This window comes from Ambystoma mexicanum, chromosome 4q (assembly GCF_040938575.1).
Source record: "Ambystoma mexicanum isolate Mex_15411 chromosome 4q, UKY_AmexF1_1, whole genome shotgun sequence".
Taxonomy (NCBI): domain Eukaryota; kingdom Metazoa; phylum Chordata; class Amphibia; order Caudata; family Ambystomatidae; genus Ambystoma; species Ambystoma mexicanum.
In genome coordinates, this window is record NC_090928.1 from 389,973,210 (window position 1) to 389,992,581 (window position 19,372).

At 44.1% G+C, this 19,372-nt stretch overlaps 1 protein-coding gene across 1 annotated transcript in view; it reads left to right on the plus strand.

Annotated features, from left to right (window-relative positions):
• The first annotated feature begins 8,893 nt into the window (after positions 1-8,893).
• The window catches only part of ADSS2 (adenylosuccinate synthase 2), an 888,588-nt gene continuing 878,109 nt past the window's right edge, over positions 8,894-19,372 (plus strand). Inside the window, exon 1 of the mRNA XM_069607967.1 lies at positions 8,894-9,253. Coding sequence (XP_069464068.1) covers positions 8,909-9,253 — 345 coding nt within the window. The 5' untranslated portion in view covers positions 8,894-8,908. The remainder of the gene's footprint in view (positions 9,254-19,372) is intronic.

Consider the following 19,372-nt stretch of genomic DNA (forward strand, 5'->3'; position numbering starts at 1 on the left):
CGGGGCATATATGCAGCCTTGTCGCAGACCATTGGTTACATTGATCTCATGTGACAGATTGCCCTCCATGTTCATTCGAACCTTTAATCTGGAATTTTGGTGCAGGTTGTATACTATTGATAGAAGCACTGGAGGCATCCCAAGGTTGGCTAATTTACTCCACAAGATTGTTCTGTCGACTAAATCAAAAGCAGATGTGAGATCAATTGATGCTAAGTATATTGGAAGATTTCCGGGGATCCAGGCTGCATTTTGCATAATGTTAATTGACAAACCACCAGCATCAGTGCCCACATTTTTTCTAAAACCAAACTGCAAAGAAGATAGTATTTTGGATTGGTCCATTCAGCTCCGAATATGCTCTAAAACCAGGCAGGCAAATATTTTAGAATCAACATCCAACAAGGCTATGGGTCTATAGCTGGTAGGTAGTGCCCTGTCCCCTTTCTTATATATTGGTATGATAGAGGACATTTTCCAACTATTTGGGAAATGATGAATCTTAATAATGTCTTTGTACAAGAGGAATAGAATTTTAGCCCATAAATTTGGATTCTCCTTCATAATCCTGTTGCAGAGCAAATTCGGACCAGGTGCCCTGGAGGGTGAACTCTTCATAATGATGTCTTTGATTTCATTTACACCAAATATGATATTCCATGTGTCATTTTCCACATCATACGGCACTACCCACGCCACGGTGGGCGGACAGTAAAGATGCCCTTCCCATTTCTTTGAGTTTATACAGGAGGTTTGAGATTTTGTTTGTTCATGCCCACCGTGGTTAACCAACGACCAAAATCTACAAGTGTTTACATTGCCCAATGAACTTAACATTGATTCCGCATCTCCCACGTAGAAATCTTAACTTATTTTTCCATTTATTTTTTAATACATTAAATTCCTGTGCTTCCATAACGTTACACGGGAAAGGATGTCGTTTGCGGAACACACGAAGTTCGCGGTTTCTCACCTTCTTTAGTGTGTTCATTTCTATAGAATAAGAGTGTTTGTGTTGCTTGTAACTTTTAGCCTTTTCCTCAATCCCAGCCTTTCCTCGGATAATCGATTCAACATAATTCTCGAAAAAATCGTGAGAATACATCTTTTTTTTCCTATCATATATGTTATTTTGAAAGTCAGGCTGAAATAATACATTGACTTTCTCAATATTATTTGTATGCCACGAAATTCTATTCGCTTTAGTGTTTACAGTAACCAGAGTTTCCCACTTGTATACCTCTCTCACATCGATATCGACCAGAAGAGACATTTTAAGCATTCTATGATCGCTTTCCTTAGTTTCCAGAAGACAAAAATCCTGGACAATGTCAAAAATATTTGTACAAACAAAAATGTAGTCTATAGTGGAAGACCATCTACCATTTGACCATGTTGGGTTATCCGGAGAGTCATCCAAAAGTTCCTTCACACCTTGCACACCCCAACCACTCAGAAATAGAGCCCAGATATCCCCTTGATAATGTTTCCGCTGATCATTTCTTTCGCCGATCGAACGTCCAAACCTACATTCCTTTGATCCTTCCTCAAGACAGATTTCAGAGTTGAATTCCCCAGACCAGATCATATAAAGATCCTTATTCCTGTCCTGGCATTCATGAATTACATAATCTATTTCGTCGATGTTTGCCTTTAAATCGCATTCAGGTTGCCAGTAAATATTCAAAATTAATAAAAAACAAGGGGGATCTCTTGCGATCTATTTTCACTAGGACTGCCAGGCAACCTTTATTTATGTGGAACTCCTTTAGAGTGGTAAACCTTATATTGTTCTTAATGGCAATTAGTAGCCCTCCCAACGGTCTTCCCATGGCTTTTTTTATGGCGGGTTCCTGAAAAATGGTAAAACCATCCAAAACAATTGCATTCTCTGCCCAGGTTTTTTGAATACATAGAAACGAGTGAGTCAGGAGTTCCACACACGTAGCACACGAAAACAATAGAGCACGAGAACCCCTCGAGTTCCATGATACCAATGTAAGGTTCACGGTACTCTAGGATGAATCATTCATGCCTTGAATTTTTGATATGGAATCCCTCAGGGTTGAGGCCAGCCATCTCAACTCTGCCACCTCCTCAGGATGTATCCCAACATTCTTATCTCATACACCTTCTCTCTCGTTTCTCATTTGTCTCTCTCATCTCCCTGATGTTTCCATGCCCCTTGACTGAAGTTCACTATATCGTACCCAAAGCGTTGCAAAGCCACTCCTTCTGTAAGGGCAAGTTCGTATGTCGCCCTGGAGTAGAACACGATCCTAACACAATCATATCTTGTTGGGTGGATATAATCAATGAGCTTGATGTCACTTGAAGTAATTAAAGAGAGCCGGGGATCTCATTAAACAGGGATAGAATCCGTCCTCTATTCAATGAGGGAGGCCCTCCTATTGTAAGCATAAAGTTTAATATGACACTAGGGTCATCCCCAAATTTCGGCTCCCTCCAATCACTTTGATCTTCTGGCCAGGCACTAGATAGTATTGGATCGTGTCCCTCACCCCTCGGAAGATCTCCTAACTCCCACTCCCTCTTTTCTCCTCTCTCATTACTCTTATTCCATTCCTTTTTTTGTTTGTATTCTTTATTTTGATCGGGGTCCTGCTTTATATTCCACATTTCAGCTATCTCCCGCACCCTCTCTTCAAAGCCCCTGCCCTCCAGTCGTGGATTATTTCTCAGTGTCCCCCAGTCTTTACATTCCGCTCTCTTATCCCTCCCACTTTCCTGCATAGATTTGGGCCCGGGTCCTTGACTATGCATATTCTCCTGCATGTCAGGATCGTCCTTTATAGTTTGAGTGTTTATACTCTGATCAAACTGTTTTATTACCATTTCTTTCACTTCATTTTTCTCACCCATAGATGACTTTTGCTGGTCTCCCTCGTGCTCTTTTTCCTCAGATAGCAGAGATCTGGGTGGTAGAGGGCGACCGTGCTTTGAGGGAAATTCAAGGAGTTTAATAAGTGCCTCTTCAACCAGTTTTTTAATATCTTCACTAGGAATCATATGTGGCGTATTACTGTTGGTCACCTCATTTACAGGCCCTCCTTCTAGTTCTAATTCTTCACGCACCTTTAAGTTGCTGCCTTTAGCAAAGCTTTCATCAACTTTAGGCACTATAGGATCCTTTAATACTTTCTCTACAGTTTTCGGCACCGTGTCCACGGTAAGATTTTGTTTATTTTTTATGCCAAAAAATTGCTGGATACCCCTTTCCTCCTTGTGTCCTTCTGATTTACCTCCAATCAGCTTCTTTGGATTCTTTTTCTTATTTATTTCTGTTCTTCTACATTTAGGGCTACCCTTCCCCGTTTTACCCTTATGATTCATAGCTTCTAAAAGGGTGATCTGGGCTTCTCCATATTCCTTATCATTAGTCTCCAGTGGATAGCCTTCTGTAATATCTACGGCGTCGTTGTTAATATGTCCTTGTCTGTCTAATGCTTCTTTCACATTCAAAGCTATTTTGCTTTCTTCATTTAACTGTGTGAAGTCCAGATGACCTCCTTCTGCTGATAAACTGCATATATCTTTAAAGTTTGTGTTAGTATTTTTCATCTTAGGGGAAGGTTGATTCTTAAGCTTTTTTATTTCTATTTTATTTACTCCCTTCTCACTCCTAGCCCTTCTTTTAAGGGCCCTTGCCCGCATTTTTTTTTCTCTGCGTGTGATGGAATACACGAACGGTGTCTCCTCTCCCTGACTTGAGTCTCCCCCCACTTTCTGCTTCAGGGCCTGCTTTGAAACTTCCTCATTATCCATTGCTTCCAAAAGTACAGATGCACTGGCCAGCTCAGGGGTACTTGGAGTGGAATTATTCAAATTCCCAATTTTAATTTCGTTAAGATTTTCCATTTTTTAAATATTTTTCTGATTTGTTAGGATCATTCTTTTTAATTCATCTACAGTTTCCCAAGTTGAATCCCCTTCTTGGGTACGTAAATCATTCCCTGTTTGGGAACCTTGGTTTAGGGTGATTTTTTTTTCCATTGGAGGAGATAGGGGGATATTTTTCATACTTGAGGCATGGACGAAGCCTTCCAGCCTACTCAATTTATCTATACATTCAACCATCATGCATCTTAATTCTTGTATTTCCCCATGCGTCCTTTCGTGAGCTTTGTCTAAAAGGTTCAAAATCCTGGTTAATACCGGGAATGACTCTGGTTCTAGCATGTTATCATCTAGCAAGTTGTCATCTGTTTCAGTTTCCTTGCCAGACTGGTTGGACATGATTTCCTCAAACTCTCCTCGCCCAGGGGGGACGGGGTGAGACGGGCTGGAGCACTTATTTGCAGTTACCTTATGTTCTCCCGGTTCACTACCACCTAGCAGGTCCATCAAAGGGCCCTTCCTGTTCTCTCCGAGATTCTCTCTGTTTTCAAGAATGGATTTATGCAGGTGGACATTATCGAGGCCACCACCCCTGGCCCTTACTGAGGTTGAGGCACCCGTTGAGAGTCTTACCCTCCTATCCAATTCAGCAGATACCACGGGTGCCAAGAGTGACGTATCCAGCTGAGGTGTAATAGGCATAGAATCATCCATGTTTAAAACTGAGGGGCGAACAGGTAGTTCTAGGGCACTCAAAAAACTTTTTTGTACAGACTCTTCCACAAGATCCATTTGCTGTAAAGACTCCATTTGTGCCTTTATCTGATCACTTACGGCGTTGGGCAGGGGCGGGAACTCAATTCCACTTAGTTCCCACTTTTCTGACTCACCTGTCCCCAATAAGTCCCTGAAATCATCATCTTCCCTTTTAGGTGAGCGAGGGTTTGCCATTTGTGTCTTACTTAATTGAGTAAACACAAAAGTCCCACTTGCAATAATTGTATTAGGCCTCTCAGTCTTATTTCTTATGTTGTGCCGCTTAGGGTCTTTTTGGGTCACACAAAGTAAAGGTGTTGTACCGCTCCTTAGGGTTCCCACCATGCTCCAGAGGCGGGATAACCCTCTCACTTGAAAGCCAGCCACACAATAATTGTGGTTTTAATTTTTTTTTGTTTTTTTGTTTTTTTTACGTCCTCCCCACCCGAAAACACCACAATAATCCCAGCACTCCCCTTTTTGGAGTGCCGAGCAATACAGTATAATGCAAGATTTAGGAGAAGTCTAACTTGTACTCGCCGTGTAAATCCACAATTTTCTTACAATTATGCAAAAAAAGCAAATATATCCAGAGAGGGAGTATAAACACTTATGCCCCTACACCTACTCACACCCAAACAGCTCAACAGCTCACTTGTAACTCACTTGGATGCGCGCGCTGGATGCGCTATATCCGGTGGTTAAGTGAGAATTTGCCAGGAGCTGGGGGCGGGGCTTGCAGGGTAACAGACGGATTCTGGAGCGAAAAAGAAACAGAACAAAAGCAACGTAAATGCTGGTCAATAGACGTGCTCAAACACCCACCCTCAGCAATGACATGAGGCCTGATCCCGCCCACTTCAGCCAGCCCACCAGGTTCAGTTAGCCAGCCCACTTCAGCCAGCCCACCAGTTCGTAGCAAGCCCAATTCCGAGGCTCGCTTCCCAAACAGTCAAAAGTCAGCGATAATTACTCTGGTTATTGGAGGCAGCCCATAAAGTCCACAGGGTGCGTTTCGCATCGGGTCGTCCTTCCTCTTGTGCATAGGCCCTTTCGCTCGCCACACAGTGCAGTATCAGAAAACGATTTGGCACGAAGCAATGCAGTCCTCTGCCACAGCTCAACAGCTCACTTGTAACTCACTTGGAATAAAACATTCTTCATAGGATGTATTGAACCCAGGATATGCTGTTTAGATGTGGCAGAGGCCAAAACCCTAACTGCCTATGATACCAAGTTACAGCTGGTACATTCTATCAAATGTTTTGGTCATGTCCGAAAGTTCGCAGATTCAAGCTTGCGATTTAAAGGCGGATATCCAGAACTCTCAAACAACCCAACCTAGATGATCCAAGATTGGCCCTACTAGGTTTGTTTTTTTGTTTTATTTATATGGCGCACCATAGCCAAGGGTATCCGGTGTATGGGGGAGGTGGCTTATTCTCGTTACGAGAAGCTATCTCCAACACGTTGAAACTGGCCAAATGTAACATTGCCATGCTGTTGGCGGGGGGGTAGGAGGGGTTCACTGCGAACGTCCAAGAGGGAGAGAGACCTGGACTGCTGCATGTCAATGGAAGAAAGGATTTACAGGGCACGGGGGTGCCCACATACATTTGTCAAGATATGGACAAAGGGGGAAATGCTAACTCATTGTGGAATACAGATGTGGCAGGAGCTATGAATTTTGTTTGAAATACCTGATTGAATGAAAAGTATGGTCTACACATATATGTTTCTGATCAGATTTTTTGTTGTAATTTTGGTACTCCTACTCCTTCGATACTCTTCTTAATTTAGACAACTAATAAAAACAGATTTTTAAAAAACAAAGAGCTTGGAGTTTGAGCCGAGGCAACAATATGCTCAGCTAGTGTGGAGGGGCGGCGAACAGGTTTGAACGTGCATTTCAAGTTTGAAGAGCTTGGTAAGTGCCAAAGGCAGTTCTGGAGGGTCCTGCTGGCTCGGTATGCGGTGAACCTAGTTTGACCGGTTTGATGCGAGGAAACAAAGGGCTCTTGGCTGTCTTGGTTCTCGGATGCTGAGAGGCCTATTCTGGGGTCTCAGTGACAAGTTCAGTCCTTGTTCTCGGGCTCCAAGCAAGGAAGGCTGGTGAAAGCCTACAGGGGTTCTTCACCAAGTTGATGTCCTGGCAGCAGTGTGACTGGCAGAAATGCAGGTTTTGTTCCATCAGCAGGTTCACCCCCATTTTGCCCTGGGGATGGGTAGGGAACAGAGCTTGTATCTGCCTTGGACACTCAGTCTTCACCTCACTGGTAGAGCACTCTGGAAGTCAACTCTCCCAACAGAGGTCCAAAGGAAATTCTTCTTAGGTGGTTTTCCCAAAGTGAATCTGAGAAGTGGTGGGAGACCGCTTATTTTGAAGGCAAATGTCTGCAGGTGATTTGAGTAAGGCTAGCCCACATTAGGGTTCCAACCTCTGCTCTAGGAACCAGTGAATGTTGCTTTCTGACTTCACACCAAGTGCTTTGGCTTTGTGAAATGGGGTTGGGGGAGCAGGAAGGAAACAGAGAGGCAGAGAAACAAGATGGTGTCCCCTTCCTCCGACTGGCCAGAGCTCCCTCTGGCTACACTAACCCTGCCCCTTTCCCGCGCTCAATAGAATCAAATGCCTTTAGATATGCAGCACCCTGCTATGAGATTACCCCCGCGTTAATGGGTGTTCTCCTTCAATTCCTGTTCCCAGGACAGCTCCCTGTAGCAGTGACAGCCTAGTCGGCAGAGAATACACATAGGGCCTTAAAATCGGCAGTAATGCCACCTCTTTACTGCTGCATTAATGCACCGCCGAATTAAAGGTTTGGCGATGAGGTGGAGGAAAAACACCTATCATAATGCTGGAGGTAATTACGCTGCCTTTCTTAACAAAATGTGCCCATTTCAGCAATATTACCGCCAGTGGTAATACCAATGAAATCCCCATGGAGTCCTATAGACTCCATCAATAGGGACTAACACCTCCAAACAGCCACTTGTAATCTGGCAGTAATACTGCTGGTGGTAATATTGTTTGGCAGTATGTCAGTGGTATTAACGCAGAGATACCACAAAACTCTTAATGAGGCTGTAGTCCCTTCACTGCTGAGATGGGCTCACAGGGCGCACACGTGTGATATCAAAACTGCTGTGGCTTTAATAGTTATGATCCATCCACCATACCATAATTCGGGTATGGCTTATATTTATAGATTATTCGGGCACCAAGAAAGCAGACTCGTATTTAAGGGTTTTGGTACAGGGGTGCAAGTCTTGAATGCAGCCGCTGTGCTGCAGAGACTTGGTTGTCACTGCAGCTGTCAGATGGGCATCTGTGCCCTCTGAACCTGCTCTGTGCCACTGAAGAGCAGGCACTGCAGATCAAACTGTTGATGTAGCAAGGCACAGGTGTAAACTATGTTTTTGGCGTGGATGTTTATGAAAGGGGAATCTGATTGAAAGATTACCCTTCCAGAAATTATCAGCATCATGTTATTAATTAATAAAAATGGCAGGACTTCTAAACCCTTGCCAGATGGTAATTATAATTAAGCTGTAAAATAATGGAACACGCGTAGTAAAGAAACATTGCTTTAAGCAGAACCAACCTTGATTTTTTAAAATATACATTTAGAAAAACAAATCTGAGCTTATAGACTATACTGTATATTTGTATGTTTAAGACTAGTTTGTGGCAACTTAACACCTGTTAAAATCATACTTACCAAAAAGTGCTTGCTTAACATTTCTCAATCGATTATCAAGCAGGTGAAAAGTTACCAAGCAGTGATGAAAAAAATCCCCTACAAGTAGTTAATAATTTTAACCATTGAATAAGCTGCCTAGATAATGCTCATTGGAAGTTTGGCCTTTAGCATTTACTAAAGTTATTACTGCGTTTATTCAATACTATATGTCTTAATAAATGCTTACCTGCATAACACTTCCTAAAAAGCACTTGGTACGCTTGACATGTTCAAGTCAGCATACAAGCCTTAGCCAATTTAATAATGGCATGCCTTAAAGTGGGTATGGCTTTGTAAAACGTTAAATTGGGCATTTTGAAAACAGATCGCTTCTTAGTGCTTATGAAAGGCCTTTTATTTTGATTAGGGTGAATCCGGCAACAATGAAAAAGTGTCTAGATTTTTTGGTAAAACGTGACTCTACCTTAGCCAGGGATAGGAGCCGGGTGAATGGTGTTTGGCCCACATGGGCTCTGCTGTACCAGCCCTGTGCCCATCCTGCCCATTGTGAATCACACCTGCCTTTTGAGAGCAGGCTGGGTGTAGGTCGTATGGCGGCCGCTGGGTGTCGCCCTTCGCTCCCGCGGCTACGCTCTGTACACCGGCTAGCAGGAGGCGTGCCCAGCGGCAGGGACTGGGAGCCCGAGCCTGCACCATCCGATCTCCTTCCCCTTCCTTTGCCGCAGCGATCACCGGCAGCCATGTCCTCTTGCTCCGTCGTGACCTCCCCGGCCCCGGCGCTGGCCAACGGCGACTGCTGCCCGGCCACGGTCTTAACGGCGGGTGCAGTAGGCAACCGAGTGACGGTGGTGCTGGGCGCCCAATGGGGGGACGAAGGCAAAGGCAAGGTGGTCGACTTGCTGGCGCAGGACGCAGACATCGTCTGCAGATGCCAGGTAAGAAGATGCGGAAAAGAAAGACAATTTCCCCAAGACATGTTAGAAACCATGTTATCTATTGTGGCGATGGGTAAGAGGTTCGCTCCTCAAGTTTTCCCAGGTCATTCCTATTAACTCGCGCAGTCCTGCGTTTATTATTTGCATTCTGGTAACCGTGGTTTTGTTTTCTGCATTATGCGTGCGAGGTATGCAAAGAGGGGATTGGGTGGGCGATTGACTAAAACCTGACTGTAGACAGTTTGAGAGAGCAGTGGATGGTGCTGTGCAGGGGGGGGGGGGGCATACTCTGCCAAGGCAGCACGTGCCAGGAAGCCGCCCCCTCCCTGCGTGCACGAGAGCTGGAGTTAGCACGGCGTGGCTGGTTCTGCGCGGCCAGAGTGCCTGCGGAATAACTCCCAGCAAACAGTGGCTGTACTTGTCCCCTGCTTATAAAGGGGAACGCAACCCTCGTTTTACGGGATAAGACTCTCCTTTTCACCTAACATTTAGTTTAAAAAAAAATCTAAGATTCCTGCCTGTGACGCTGCAAAAGAGGTCTCCTAGTCCAATGCATGTGTTCCTAATGGTTCCATCCGCGTTTTTGTTAAAACCTTATTGCCTCACGTCACGACCAGATGAGTCCTGTGATGGATGGCTAGTATTGGTGCGCTGTGAGCGTATTGTGTTGTGTGATCTTTTTCGGGGGGGGGGGTGTGTGGGGTTGCATTGATGTCAGGCACCAATACAATCCCACACTTGGGGTACACTGGTTGGATTCTAGAAGACTCCCTAGAGTTTGATAGCATTGAGGTTACCTGTGGCGTTTCCACCAGCCCTCAGTAGGCTGCCACTAGTGTCAGCCGTCAGGGGCACTGCCTAACCTTCTTAGGTCACATTCATATGTCGCACATATAACGCAAGGGCTGTTCAGACAGCAGGCTTCCTCTTTTAAGGCGAAACGCACCTCGCTTATCCGTGACTGACTGCATTGCATTCCCCTTCCGTTTGAATAGTAAACATTGCCAGTGGGTTGCTGTCAGAACAGACTGGTTCGTTTCATGCCTGGGTTTTTCCAGCAGTGGACGAGGCCTGCGCATTCCCCTCTGCCAGCACGTCTCCTCAATGACGCCCCCCGCCATCTCCCATAAATTCTAGGGTCAATCTGGTGGCAGTGTTTCCATTGCCATACCCGGTGGCGTGTCTTCTTGTGTGAACACGCTTTTGACCCTTTTGTCTCTGGTACCCTTCCAAAGGGTGAAGGTCATTGCTAATACCACGTCGCTTTCTCCTTTATTCGTTTATTGCTCAAGTTGGCACACGATCCTATGCGTTTTATTGCGTCCGGTGGACCTGGGATTTAACGGCAAAATGTCTCGGTCTTGAGGCACAGGTCCCCAATGTAGCTGTTTTTTGTGGAATTTTGATTCATAATCTCGTGTTAGCTTTGTGAGCTCATATTTATTGCTCCTTGTGTTCTTGTTGAGGCCAGGATGTTCTTGCCAGTAGATGATTGGATACTGGAGGGAGATAAGGACCTGCCAGGCTCTGCAGCTGACATATTATATTACAAAGTCTGCTGCTTAGTATTTAGTCACTCGCAGAGGGCTCCAGAGTTATATCCCGAACTTTTTGTGGGTGCCGTTGTATGGAACATTTCAATTTGAAACACTTGGTAAAATGTGCATATTCAAGTGAGGCATTTTCCAAGGGAATTCCGCAGTAGGGGTATATCAGGAAACGAGGCTGGGTCCGGGGGTGGTTAGGAGAAACATGGCAAAGTCTATTTATACCGAGGGCAGTGAATACTTCTTAAATAGGTCCACATGTTTTGGTCTTGGAGAGGGGAAGTTTCCTTTCTGTATTTGCAGTGGTTGTGTCCTATTTCATCTGAGCTGCTTGGTTTTAATATTGCGTTGTTGGTGGTGCGCTCTGTGACGTGCGTTCGTATCAGCTTGCAGTACGGTCACGTTTTAGTTTGCACCTGTGGGGTCATGGGCGAGGTGTACTTATTTCGAGGGCCACTTGTCAGTTGCACGCCATAACATTGAAACCCAAACTGGTTGTACCAAGGAATGAGTGTATACATAATTAGAAGTATTGCTGGTCTAGCTATATTTGGTGCAGCTGCTACTTATGAGAATAATACTGTGGTGCTTTAGTTCAGGTTATTTTTCCGTGCTCATAGCTGTTTTGCTCCACACAGTACTCACCCTAGTCATCAGATTGCTGAAGTAATTTCCGAAGGATTCCCAAGTTTGGTTTTGGTGAACATATGCTTACTTGGAGGATGGTGTTGGGATTAGTACTTTTAATGCTGAATGGCAGAGCTCCACCAGGTGATGAGTGTACATTACCCCCTAATTGCCATGTAGGCCCTGTTAGGGAGAATTCTCTGTTTAGGCGGAATTTCCTAACCTAGTGAGTCCCCCAGCAGCTTTGCTGGATTTCTGGAGTTTGTTTTTTCCATCCTGCCAAGAGTGAGACTCTTTTTCTCCCACTCTTGGACATGAATATGTGTAATTCCTTTGAATGTTAATGTTTTCTATGGGCTATGGGGTCTTTTACTCCATAGGGTCTCATATGTTTTTCTATGTGTGTTACACCGCACCCTACGTGCCGGAACACTGGGGCGTCCTAGCGGACCTCCGTCATAGACTCCATACCCGGGGACTGACTACTGTCTCCCCGGGCATGTAAAGTCACCATTGGCTTTACTAGACCTAAATTTACTAACAGAACTAGTACAAACCATCCTATTGTGGATGTACTAGTAGGGGTAATTCGATTACTCCTGGGTCTGTTATTCGAGGGGGCACTGTCCCGTCTCCCCTCGTCGAGTTTTGGCTGGTGGCAGTGGAAACTACTTGTTATGTTCGACCCTGAATATAACCCTATGGGATTCTTCCCATTGTTGGAGATTGATACTTTTTCTCGTTGGTCTCTAACATACCACCGGTCTACTTATCTTAAATAAGTCTATCGGATGGTATTTTCTGCCAGAACTCGGTTTTTAAAATGGCGTCTGTGTTCGTCTCTGTGACTCCTAAACCAAAGGTCGAGCCCTTTGTTCCACTTTTGGCGGGCTTCTGTACAGAGACCCTCCAAAGTGGTGCCATTCTGTCTGGGTTACCACAGGGGTGTGGGAGGGGGTTTAGGCACCCTGGACCGAGTTGCCTTGCCAAATCCGGTCGCACTCTCTGGTGTGATTGGCCCAAGTGGTGAGCCTCCCTGCTCACCACTTAGCATGTGTTGATTGACAGCTAGGCTGAATGAATGGGGGTTTTCTGCATAAAAACAGGGCTTTTGGGACTGGATCTTCAGAAGTCGCCACAGGACCTAAGAATCCGACGAGGGTAAAGCTGAGCCGACCTGCAACGACGACACCTCCGGTGGAGCCCTGCTGAACCGACTCACCACTTCCCGACGACAGAGGAGATCTCCCTGCCGGAGAGTCTCTTTCCCTGACTGGTGGGAACAACCAGTCCCTTTTGCTTTTTCTTCGCCTCAGGACGCAGTGGTCGAATTGCCCGTGCAGAGCACCTCGGCAACCGGATAGCCACTACCCCTGTACCGCGACCAAAAGGTGGTGCCTTGTGACGGAGCCCTCCGCGGCTGGTCTCTTCCCTGGTGGTGCACCGGACTTCACTTTTCTTCGACGACGAGATCTTCTCTACTCTTGGCAAAGACCCGACGTGCATCCACCACCAGGAACAACTGCCCCCGCCGGAGCTGTCTCTCCACAATCAAGGTACTGTGTCCGCCTGGCTTCCCTGGTTGCCGGATAGAGTGAGGTGTCTTAATCCTCGCCTCTCCATAGGGTCGCCTCCAAGCTTTCTCTAGCGTATTGTTCTGAACTGGTCCAAGCTTCCAATAACAATTTGCTACACAGACTCGAACGCATTTCCACAAAGAGACTTTTTGGGACATATCGCCTTGCCTCTCGCCGAGTGGGCCTGGCCTCTGAACTTTATGATCTATTGTGGTTCTTGTTTTCTTGCCTTGCATTTTCCCGTGAAGTATTGAACTGTGTTGATTTCGTAACCTACATATTTTTCTCTCCCGTCCTAACGAATACTAGAGTGCCATCTAGGTTGAAGCATACACCTCTGTCTGCAAATAAGTGATGCTGGTGAAACCTAGACTTGTCGAACTATTGTTGGGGGGATTGATCTGTTTTCTTCGTAGAGTAATTGTAATTGAATTGTTTACCGTGATAGTGCCAGAGTGTTTTCTATAGATGTTCCGTTATAAATAAATACCTTTATATCTTTACACTGAAGCCTTGTTGCGTGTTTGCTTGTCTTACTGTGAAGAATTGCCCTGTATTGTATACTCCACATACTTCATAACTCTTCTTGAGAGAAGTCTGACTGCTCAGCCACAGCTACCAAGTGAATCTGTGTGGTACAGACTGCTACCAAGTGGGTTTACTGCCAAACACCTGTAGTCCTAAATCTTTTGCAGTGGTCCCAGAGGGAACTGCACAGGTTTCCGCCTAACAGGCCCCATGAGAGGAACACCCTTTTCCACATTTCCTAACCCCCTCCTTACCGCATATGTACATATACAGTGCTCTGTTGCTTCCAAGATAGGTTTTCACTATATAAAAAAACAAAATGCAATGCAAATACAATTTATTTACAAGAAATCATGCTCTTGAGTGGGACCAAGTTACCATCTTCCCTACGACCAATATAAGGGTTAGCAAGAAAACTTCCAAGGAGGATTACTTGCAGCCTCAGCTGGTACACATTTGAATATTTTCAAATCGTACAGGAGTGGCTCTGAAATATGCATTTAAAAAAAAAAAAAGTTACCTTTTTAACCATTCTTGCATATGCCTAGTGTGTTAGAACTGGTCACTGTTTATTACTTCAAGGTGTCATCCTGTGTGATGTGCACTTTTTAATTGTGTCAAAAAACAAAATATTACTCCTGTCTAGTGTGAGATTGTGGATTCTAGTAAAGCTACGACATGCTTCGGTTTGCTGTTTCCTTCCTATAGAGAGCGTTCATCCGATCAGGTTTTTTTCCTGACCCTTACATGATGGAGTCAGGCAAACCCTAATTGGATGAATACTTCTGTTACTCTGTTAATATTCGAGTATTTTGAAATCTGTCCTGGGAAATGGGCTAAAATGGATGAACGCTTTAAACGGTTTCAACTTGAAAATGTTTAATGGGCGCAGTTCCCGGTGACATTCCTCCAAAAAACACCTGGAGCAATACTATTCATAGCTCCACTATTGATTATATTTTCTCCGGGAACTGGGCCTTCGATCAATGCATTTCATTAAACTTTTGCCCAATTTCATTAAACATTTGCCCAACGATGCCAAGTGATCACAGAATGCTGCTAGCTGAGAACGATCTGGGGGTAACTAGTGTAGGAAAAAAGTGGTCTGCGTGACCTATGGGTGAACTCCTCGGGCAGTGTAATCTCTTGGAATCCATACAATATTAAACAGGTTAATGATGCTGTTGCCCTTTGCCTGGAAGTGCCCCTGCTAACGTGGAAGCTGAATGCTTTTTTTGGTTGATTCACTTGACCCTTTCCTGAAAGATTTTCTTGGTTCCACATTTGGTCTTTCCTCTTGTTATGGTAAGATCTAATGTAAACGCACCCATTCTTACGATGCTGAAGTGGCCAATATGAAAAGCCTTATGAGAATAAATATCTAAAAATTAAAACGCTGAATTGATTTGTGCCCGGCAATAAGAATAAGTGAAATTGAGAGGGTGAAATCATATTACAAAAATTGGAAAAAAGAATGAAAAACAAATCCATCAGAATTTTTGAAAATAATTAATGATGGCGTAAATAGACAAGCAAATTCCCAACTAAACCCGGTCTTGGAAGCAGACTGGGTATCCCACTTTGCTGGTGTCTTTAATGAAGTAAATCCTGGGGATAATATATATTTTTTAATGGTGACCATTGGTAGGTGAATCGGGCATCTATTGAGGATATTTTGGGCAGAATTAGGATATCAAGATGGAAGCCAAGAAAAAGGGGCATAACTTCTTTGTGCATTTGAAGGAACCAAACCCCTGAACGTACTAACAAAATATTTGGTTAAATTTCCTAGCCCGTATCATCGTGATTTATTCATGAGATTTCGGATGAACGTGCTTCATACAAAGGAAATTCTAAAATCGCGTACCCAAGGGGGATCATAAATGATGATGGAAAATTGTTTAATAACGTAACAGAGACGTTGCAACATTTAACTCTTTTCTGCCCAGCGTTAAGAACAAATTACTGGGGTCATTTTATATCAGAGATGCCATCACTAAATACAGAGGATTGGTGGGAACTTCTATACTGGGGTGAACATTTTAAATTAACATTTGCTTTAGTTAAATATCTGGATGAAATGTTTAAGTGATAGACAATTTAGAAATTGTGTGATACTACGTTTTAGGCCTAAATGACATTGTTGGCATTTTTTATTTTAAATGTAATGTATGATGAATTGATGACATCTATTTAACCTTATTAGTGTTGTTTTTGCTGATGGTAAAGGTTTGTAATAAACTAAATATTAAACAAATAAAAAATAATATGCTACAATTCACATTGGCTACAGAGACAAGATTTCTTTGCAAAGAATTTATGGCCTCATTAAAAGTTTGGACAGATTCTTTGGGTAAATTGCCTCTGGCGGTAATTCCCACCTCTTTCAAAGGTATTTGAAAAAAATCCAAACAATTACCAAAATATCACTGGCTTAGTGGTATTCCAGAAATCCCACTTACCCTAGTTGTTTATTTTTTCTATCCATTTCAATCCTCGTATTGTTGGTGGTAAAAGAAAGTGTATAGCAGTGGGGCATGCCGCTACTATACTTTTTTCACTTCACGCAAGGGTCTGTTTTGATCCTTCTATGCATTAGATGTGAAAAATGGTGAGAAGCCGGTCATCACGTTATAATGTCTGCACAACCGCAGTTTTTCTACTGTTTTAAAGGGGAGCTCATGTGCTTCCGTTCTGTACAGTAAGAAAACTTTTAAATGATTTTTAGAACATTTTGCAATGCTGGCATGTATTGCGGATGCTGGAACTTTGTGGGCTTCTTTCTGCTGTTCGTACACTCACTCAATCACCATTCTCACATTTCCATTTGTAAGGAAGGCATGGTATCAACAGTAAGAGACACAAGTGACCACAGTTCATGGGTGTTTATTGAATTTCAACAAGGGTTTGAAAAACGCCTATCTAATCCTAAATCTAAATCTGAAGATGGGATCAAGCTACGACCATCAAATAATAACTCGGTCCTAGTGGTGTCCTGTCAAGATAAAAGGGCCTATACTAAAAATCCTATTGCCAACCTTTACCTCTAATTACAATAGTGTGAGAAACAATGTTATGTAAAAGAAAGAAGTGTCCAAGAAATGATATGTCAAGATATTCAGACCGTTGGCCTGCCTTCACCACGTTTTCAGCACGGGACAAGGTGGCCTGCTCGAGCTTAGCACAGTCTCTGGCTTCTCTAGCACCAGGGTGCAGTTCAAACATTACCAGCAGGGCCTTCCGTGCCCAAGTCTCTTTGCCTTCCAAAGTTTCTTCTTTCAAAGAGCCCGATGTAACAAACAATACTTTCTTTTCCTCTCAGGATTTCACACGCACTCAATTTCTCAGGTGATTCACTATTCATCCGGGATCCCCCTCCGCCAGGCTCAGATCCGCCTTCACACAATATTCAATCAGTCTCCCTCTGCCAGGATCAGACCAATTTTAATTTACTTTAACACAAACTTTGCTTTAAACCAAAGCTCTCAGCTGATCTCCCTCGTTCGGGCTCGGAAGAACTTTATCTACTTTGTCATCAACTTTCTTTACTCTATTACCATTGTAGACTTTCGATTGTGCACAGGATTTTCCTTGACCTGTTGCAGGACCACTTCGATTCACAATCCTTTGCACTCTTTCGCTTTTGCCACCTCTCAGTTGGATACCTTACAGATACCTTTGAATGAGCACGAACGTGGTGCCAGACCAGTCGGTCTAAGGTATCATATCTCAGTTTCAAAGTTCAATCACTCATCTGTTGCCACATTTTACTCATGTTGGTTATCACATGGGTTACACTGTTCATCACAGCGTTGACCATACAATGCTGCTGCTTGCAACCTTGGCTTCAACACAGTCTGGTATCGGCCTCCCCAACTCACCAGCTGTTGATTTCATTGGTGCTGCTTTGTTGTAGCAGCGAAGGACAGTACCACGGCAGCAGGTGATTCTCCCTGCCTTGAGTATTGAAGCAGGAGAGCCCTGGGTACTTCCGACACACAATGCAGGATTCTTCAGCCTGGTTATCTGGTCTTAGGCTTTCTATTCTCAAGGTTTTGTGCAATTAACAGTTCCTCGTTGAAAAGGTCAAGGGCACTTCCATCCTCGTGATCCCCTTCTGTTTTGCCATCTTTCGCCTCGTGTTAAACTGCCATCTTGGAACTGCTGCTTTCTCGTGTGCTTTGCCTCGCTCACAGTGTGCTCTCATGCTCTGCCTTTTATCTGTGTGGGGAAATGTAATGGAAGTCTGGTGTGGGTGATGGTCAGTAATTGCCTGACTATTGTATTGGGACATGTCAGGTATACAGCTCGGGTGGTAGTCCGTTTTCTCTCATAGCAAGCTGCCTGTGAGAAAGTGTTTGTGTTTTGAAGTAGGGGGTGGGGGTTGAGTGCCTAAGTATCCTACGTGGTAGAAGGGGATAAAGGTGTTACAGGGAAGGGGATACTGAGTCTTCCCATCCAGTGTCCCATTCCCCAAAGATCCCTCAACAGTCCACCCCCAGGAACTGGATCTAAAAGCGAGGGCCGTGTCCTGGCCACCTGGTTGACAGATTCCGGTGGATTACCGGGTGAGACAACTTCAGGTTTCTCACACATTGATTTGTACCGTCCTCACACTCGTTTATGCATCCCTATATGCTTATTCAAAAATCCATTCAACTATATTATGCTTATGCATTTTATCTGTCCATGCAGCCTCACACTTTCATAAGCCATTAACTGTCATTTACTCATCTTTTTAAAAAATATTTAATTCCCCAGCACCATACCCTTATCATGTATCTATCCTCATAATCATTCACTCCGAATCCCTCTCATTTCATATATCCATCCTCACAGTGCTATTAATTGAATAATTTCTCTTGTACCCACTGTCCACTTTTCCCCCTTGTATTGCTCACCAAGAGTGCACAGACAGTTATATATCACCAGTACATTTGCAGAGCAAAGCAAATACTTTGAACGCAGGTAGACGGAGCAATAACTCACAACCAGATACGCAGTTAGCAAAATAATGAGCACTTATACGGCTATTTATTCATAGCTAAGAAGCAACAAAAAACAGAAATAAATCACAGAAAAGATAGAGAATTCAAGAGAGCACAACAGCTTACAGGAAGGTCGGAACAAGGCGTCCCCCCTCCGACTGAGGTCTTTGTGTTTCTTTCACCTGACCTTTCCAGAGCTTCACATATATGCCCTCTTCAAAAATGGGTGGCAATTTCTCAAACCTTCTGGCATTAGTGCTTGCGCATTGCTGAGTGACCGTTGGTTGCCGGCCGGGTCAACCGACAGTAATACCCAAGGAACAAAGCTTCCCTCTTCTAAAGCACCACGGAAAACAATTCCATAACTCATCCTGAGCAAGACATAACAAAACCAGCTTTCCCAGCACAATGTGCTTGACTGAGGCCTGCATACCAGGCTCAGCAACGAATAACATTGAAAGCATGTCTTTTAGCAAAGCGAGTGCAGTTTTCACTGAGGCATGGAATAAATATCCATTATAGCTCTGCGTGCCCCCAGAATGCACTACGCATCAGCGCCATGTTTTAGCTCAAGCATAACACCCCTTGATATCTGTGTGCATGGATTCCGAAAACGTTTTGACAACACAGTAGCCATTATTGGCGTTGTCAATGCTTGTTTTAGTCCTGTAGTGAGTGCCAGATTACATGTTCGTAGTTTTAGTGTACTGATTTGTATGGCATGTACTTAACCTCAGGCAGTCCTGAAATGATGTCTACCTTTCAGTATTACAGTGGTGGTGGTGATGCACTGCTCTTGAGATACGAATGTATGAGGCCTGCAGTGCCGAGTTATTTCAGAATTTATTTGAC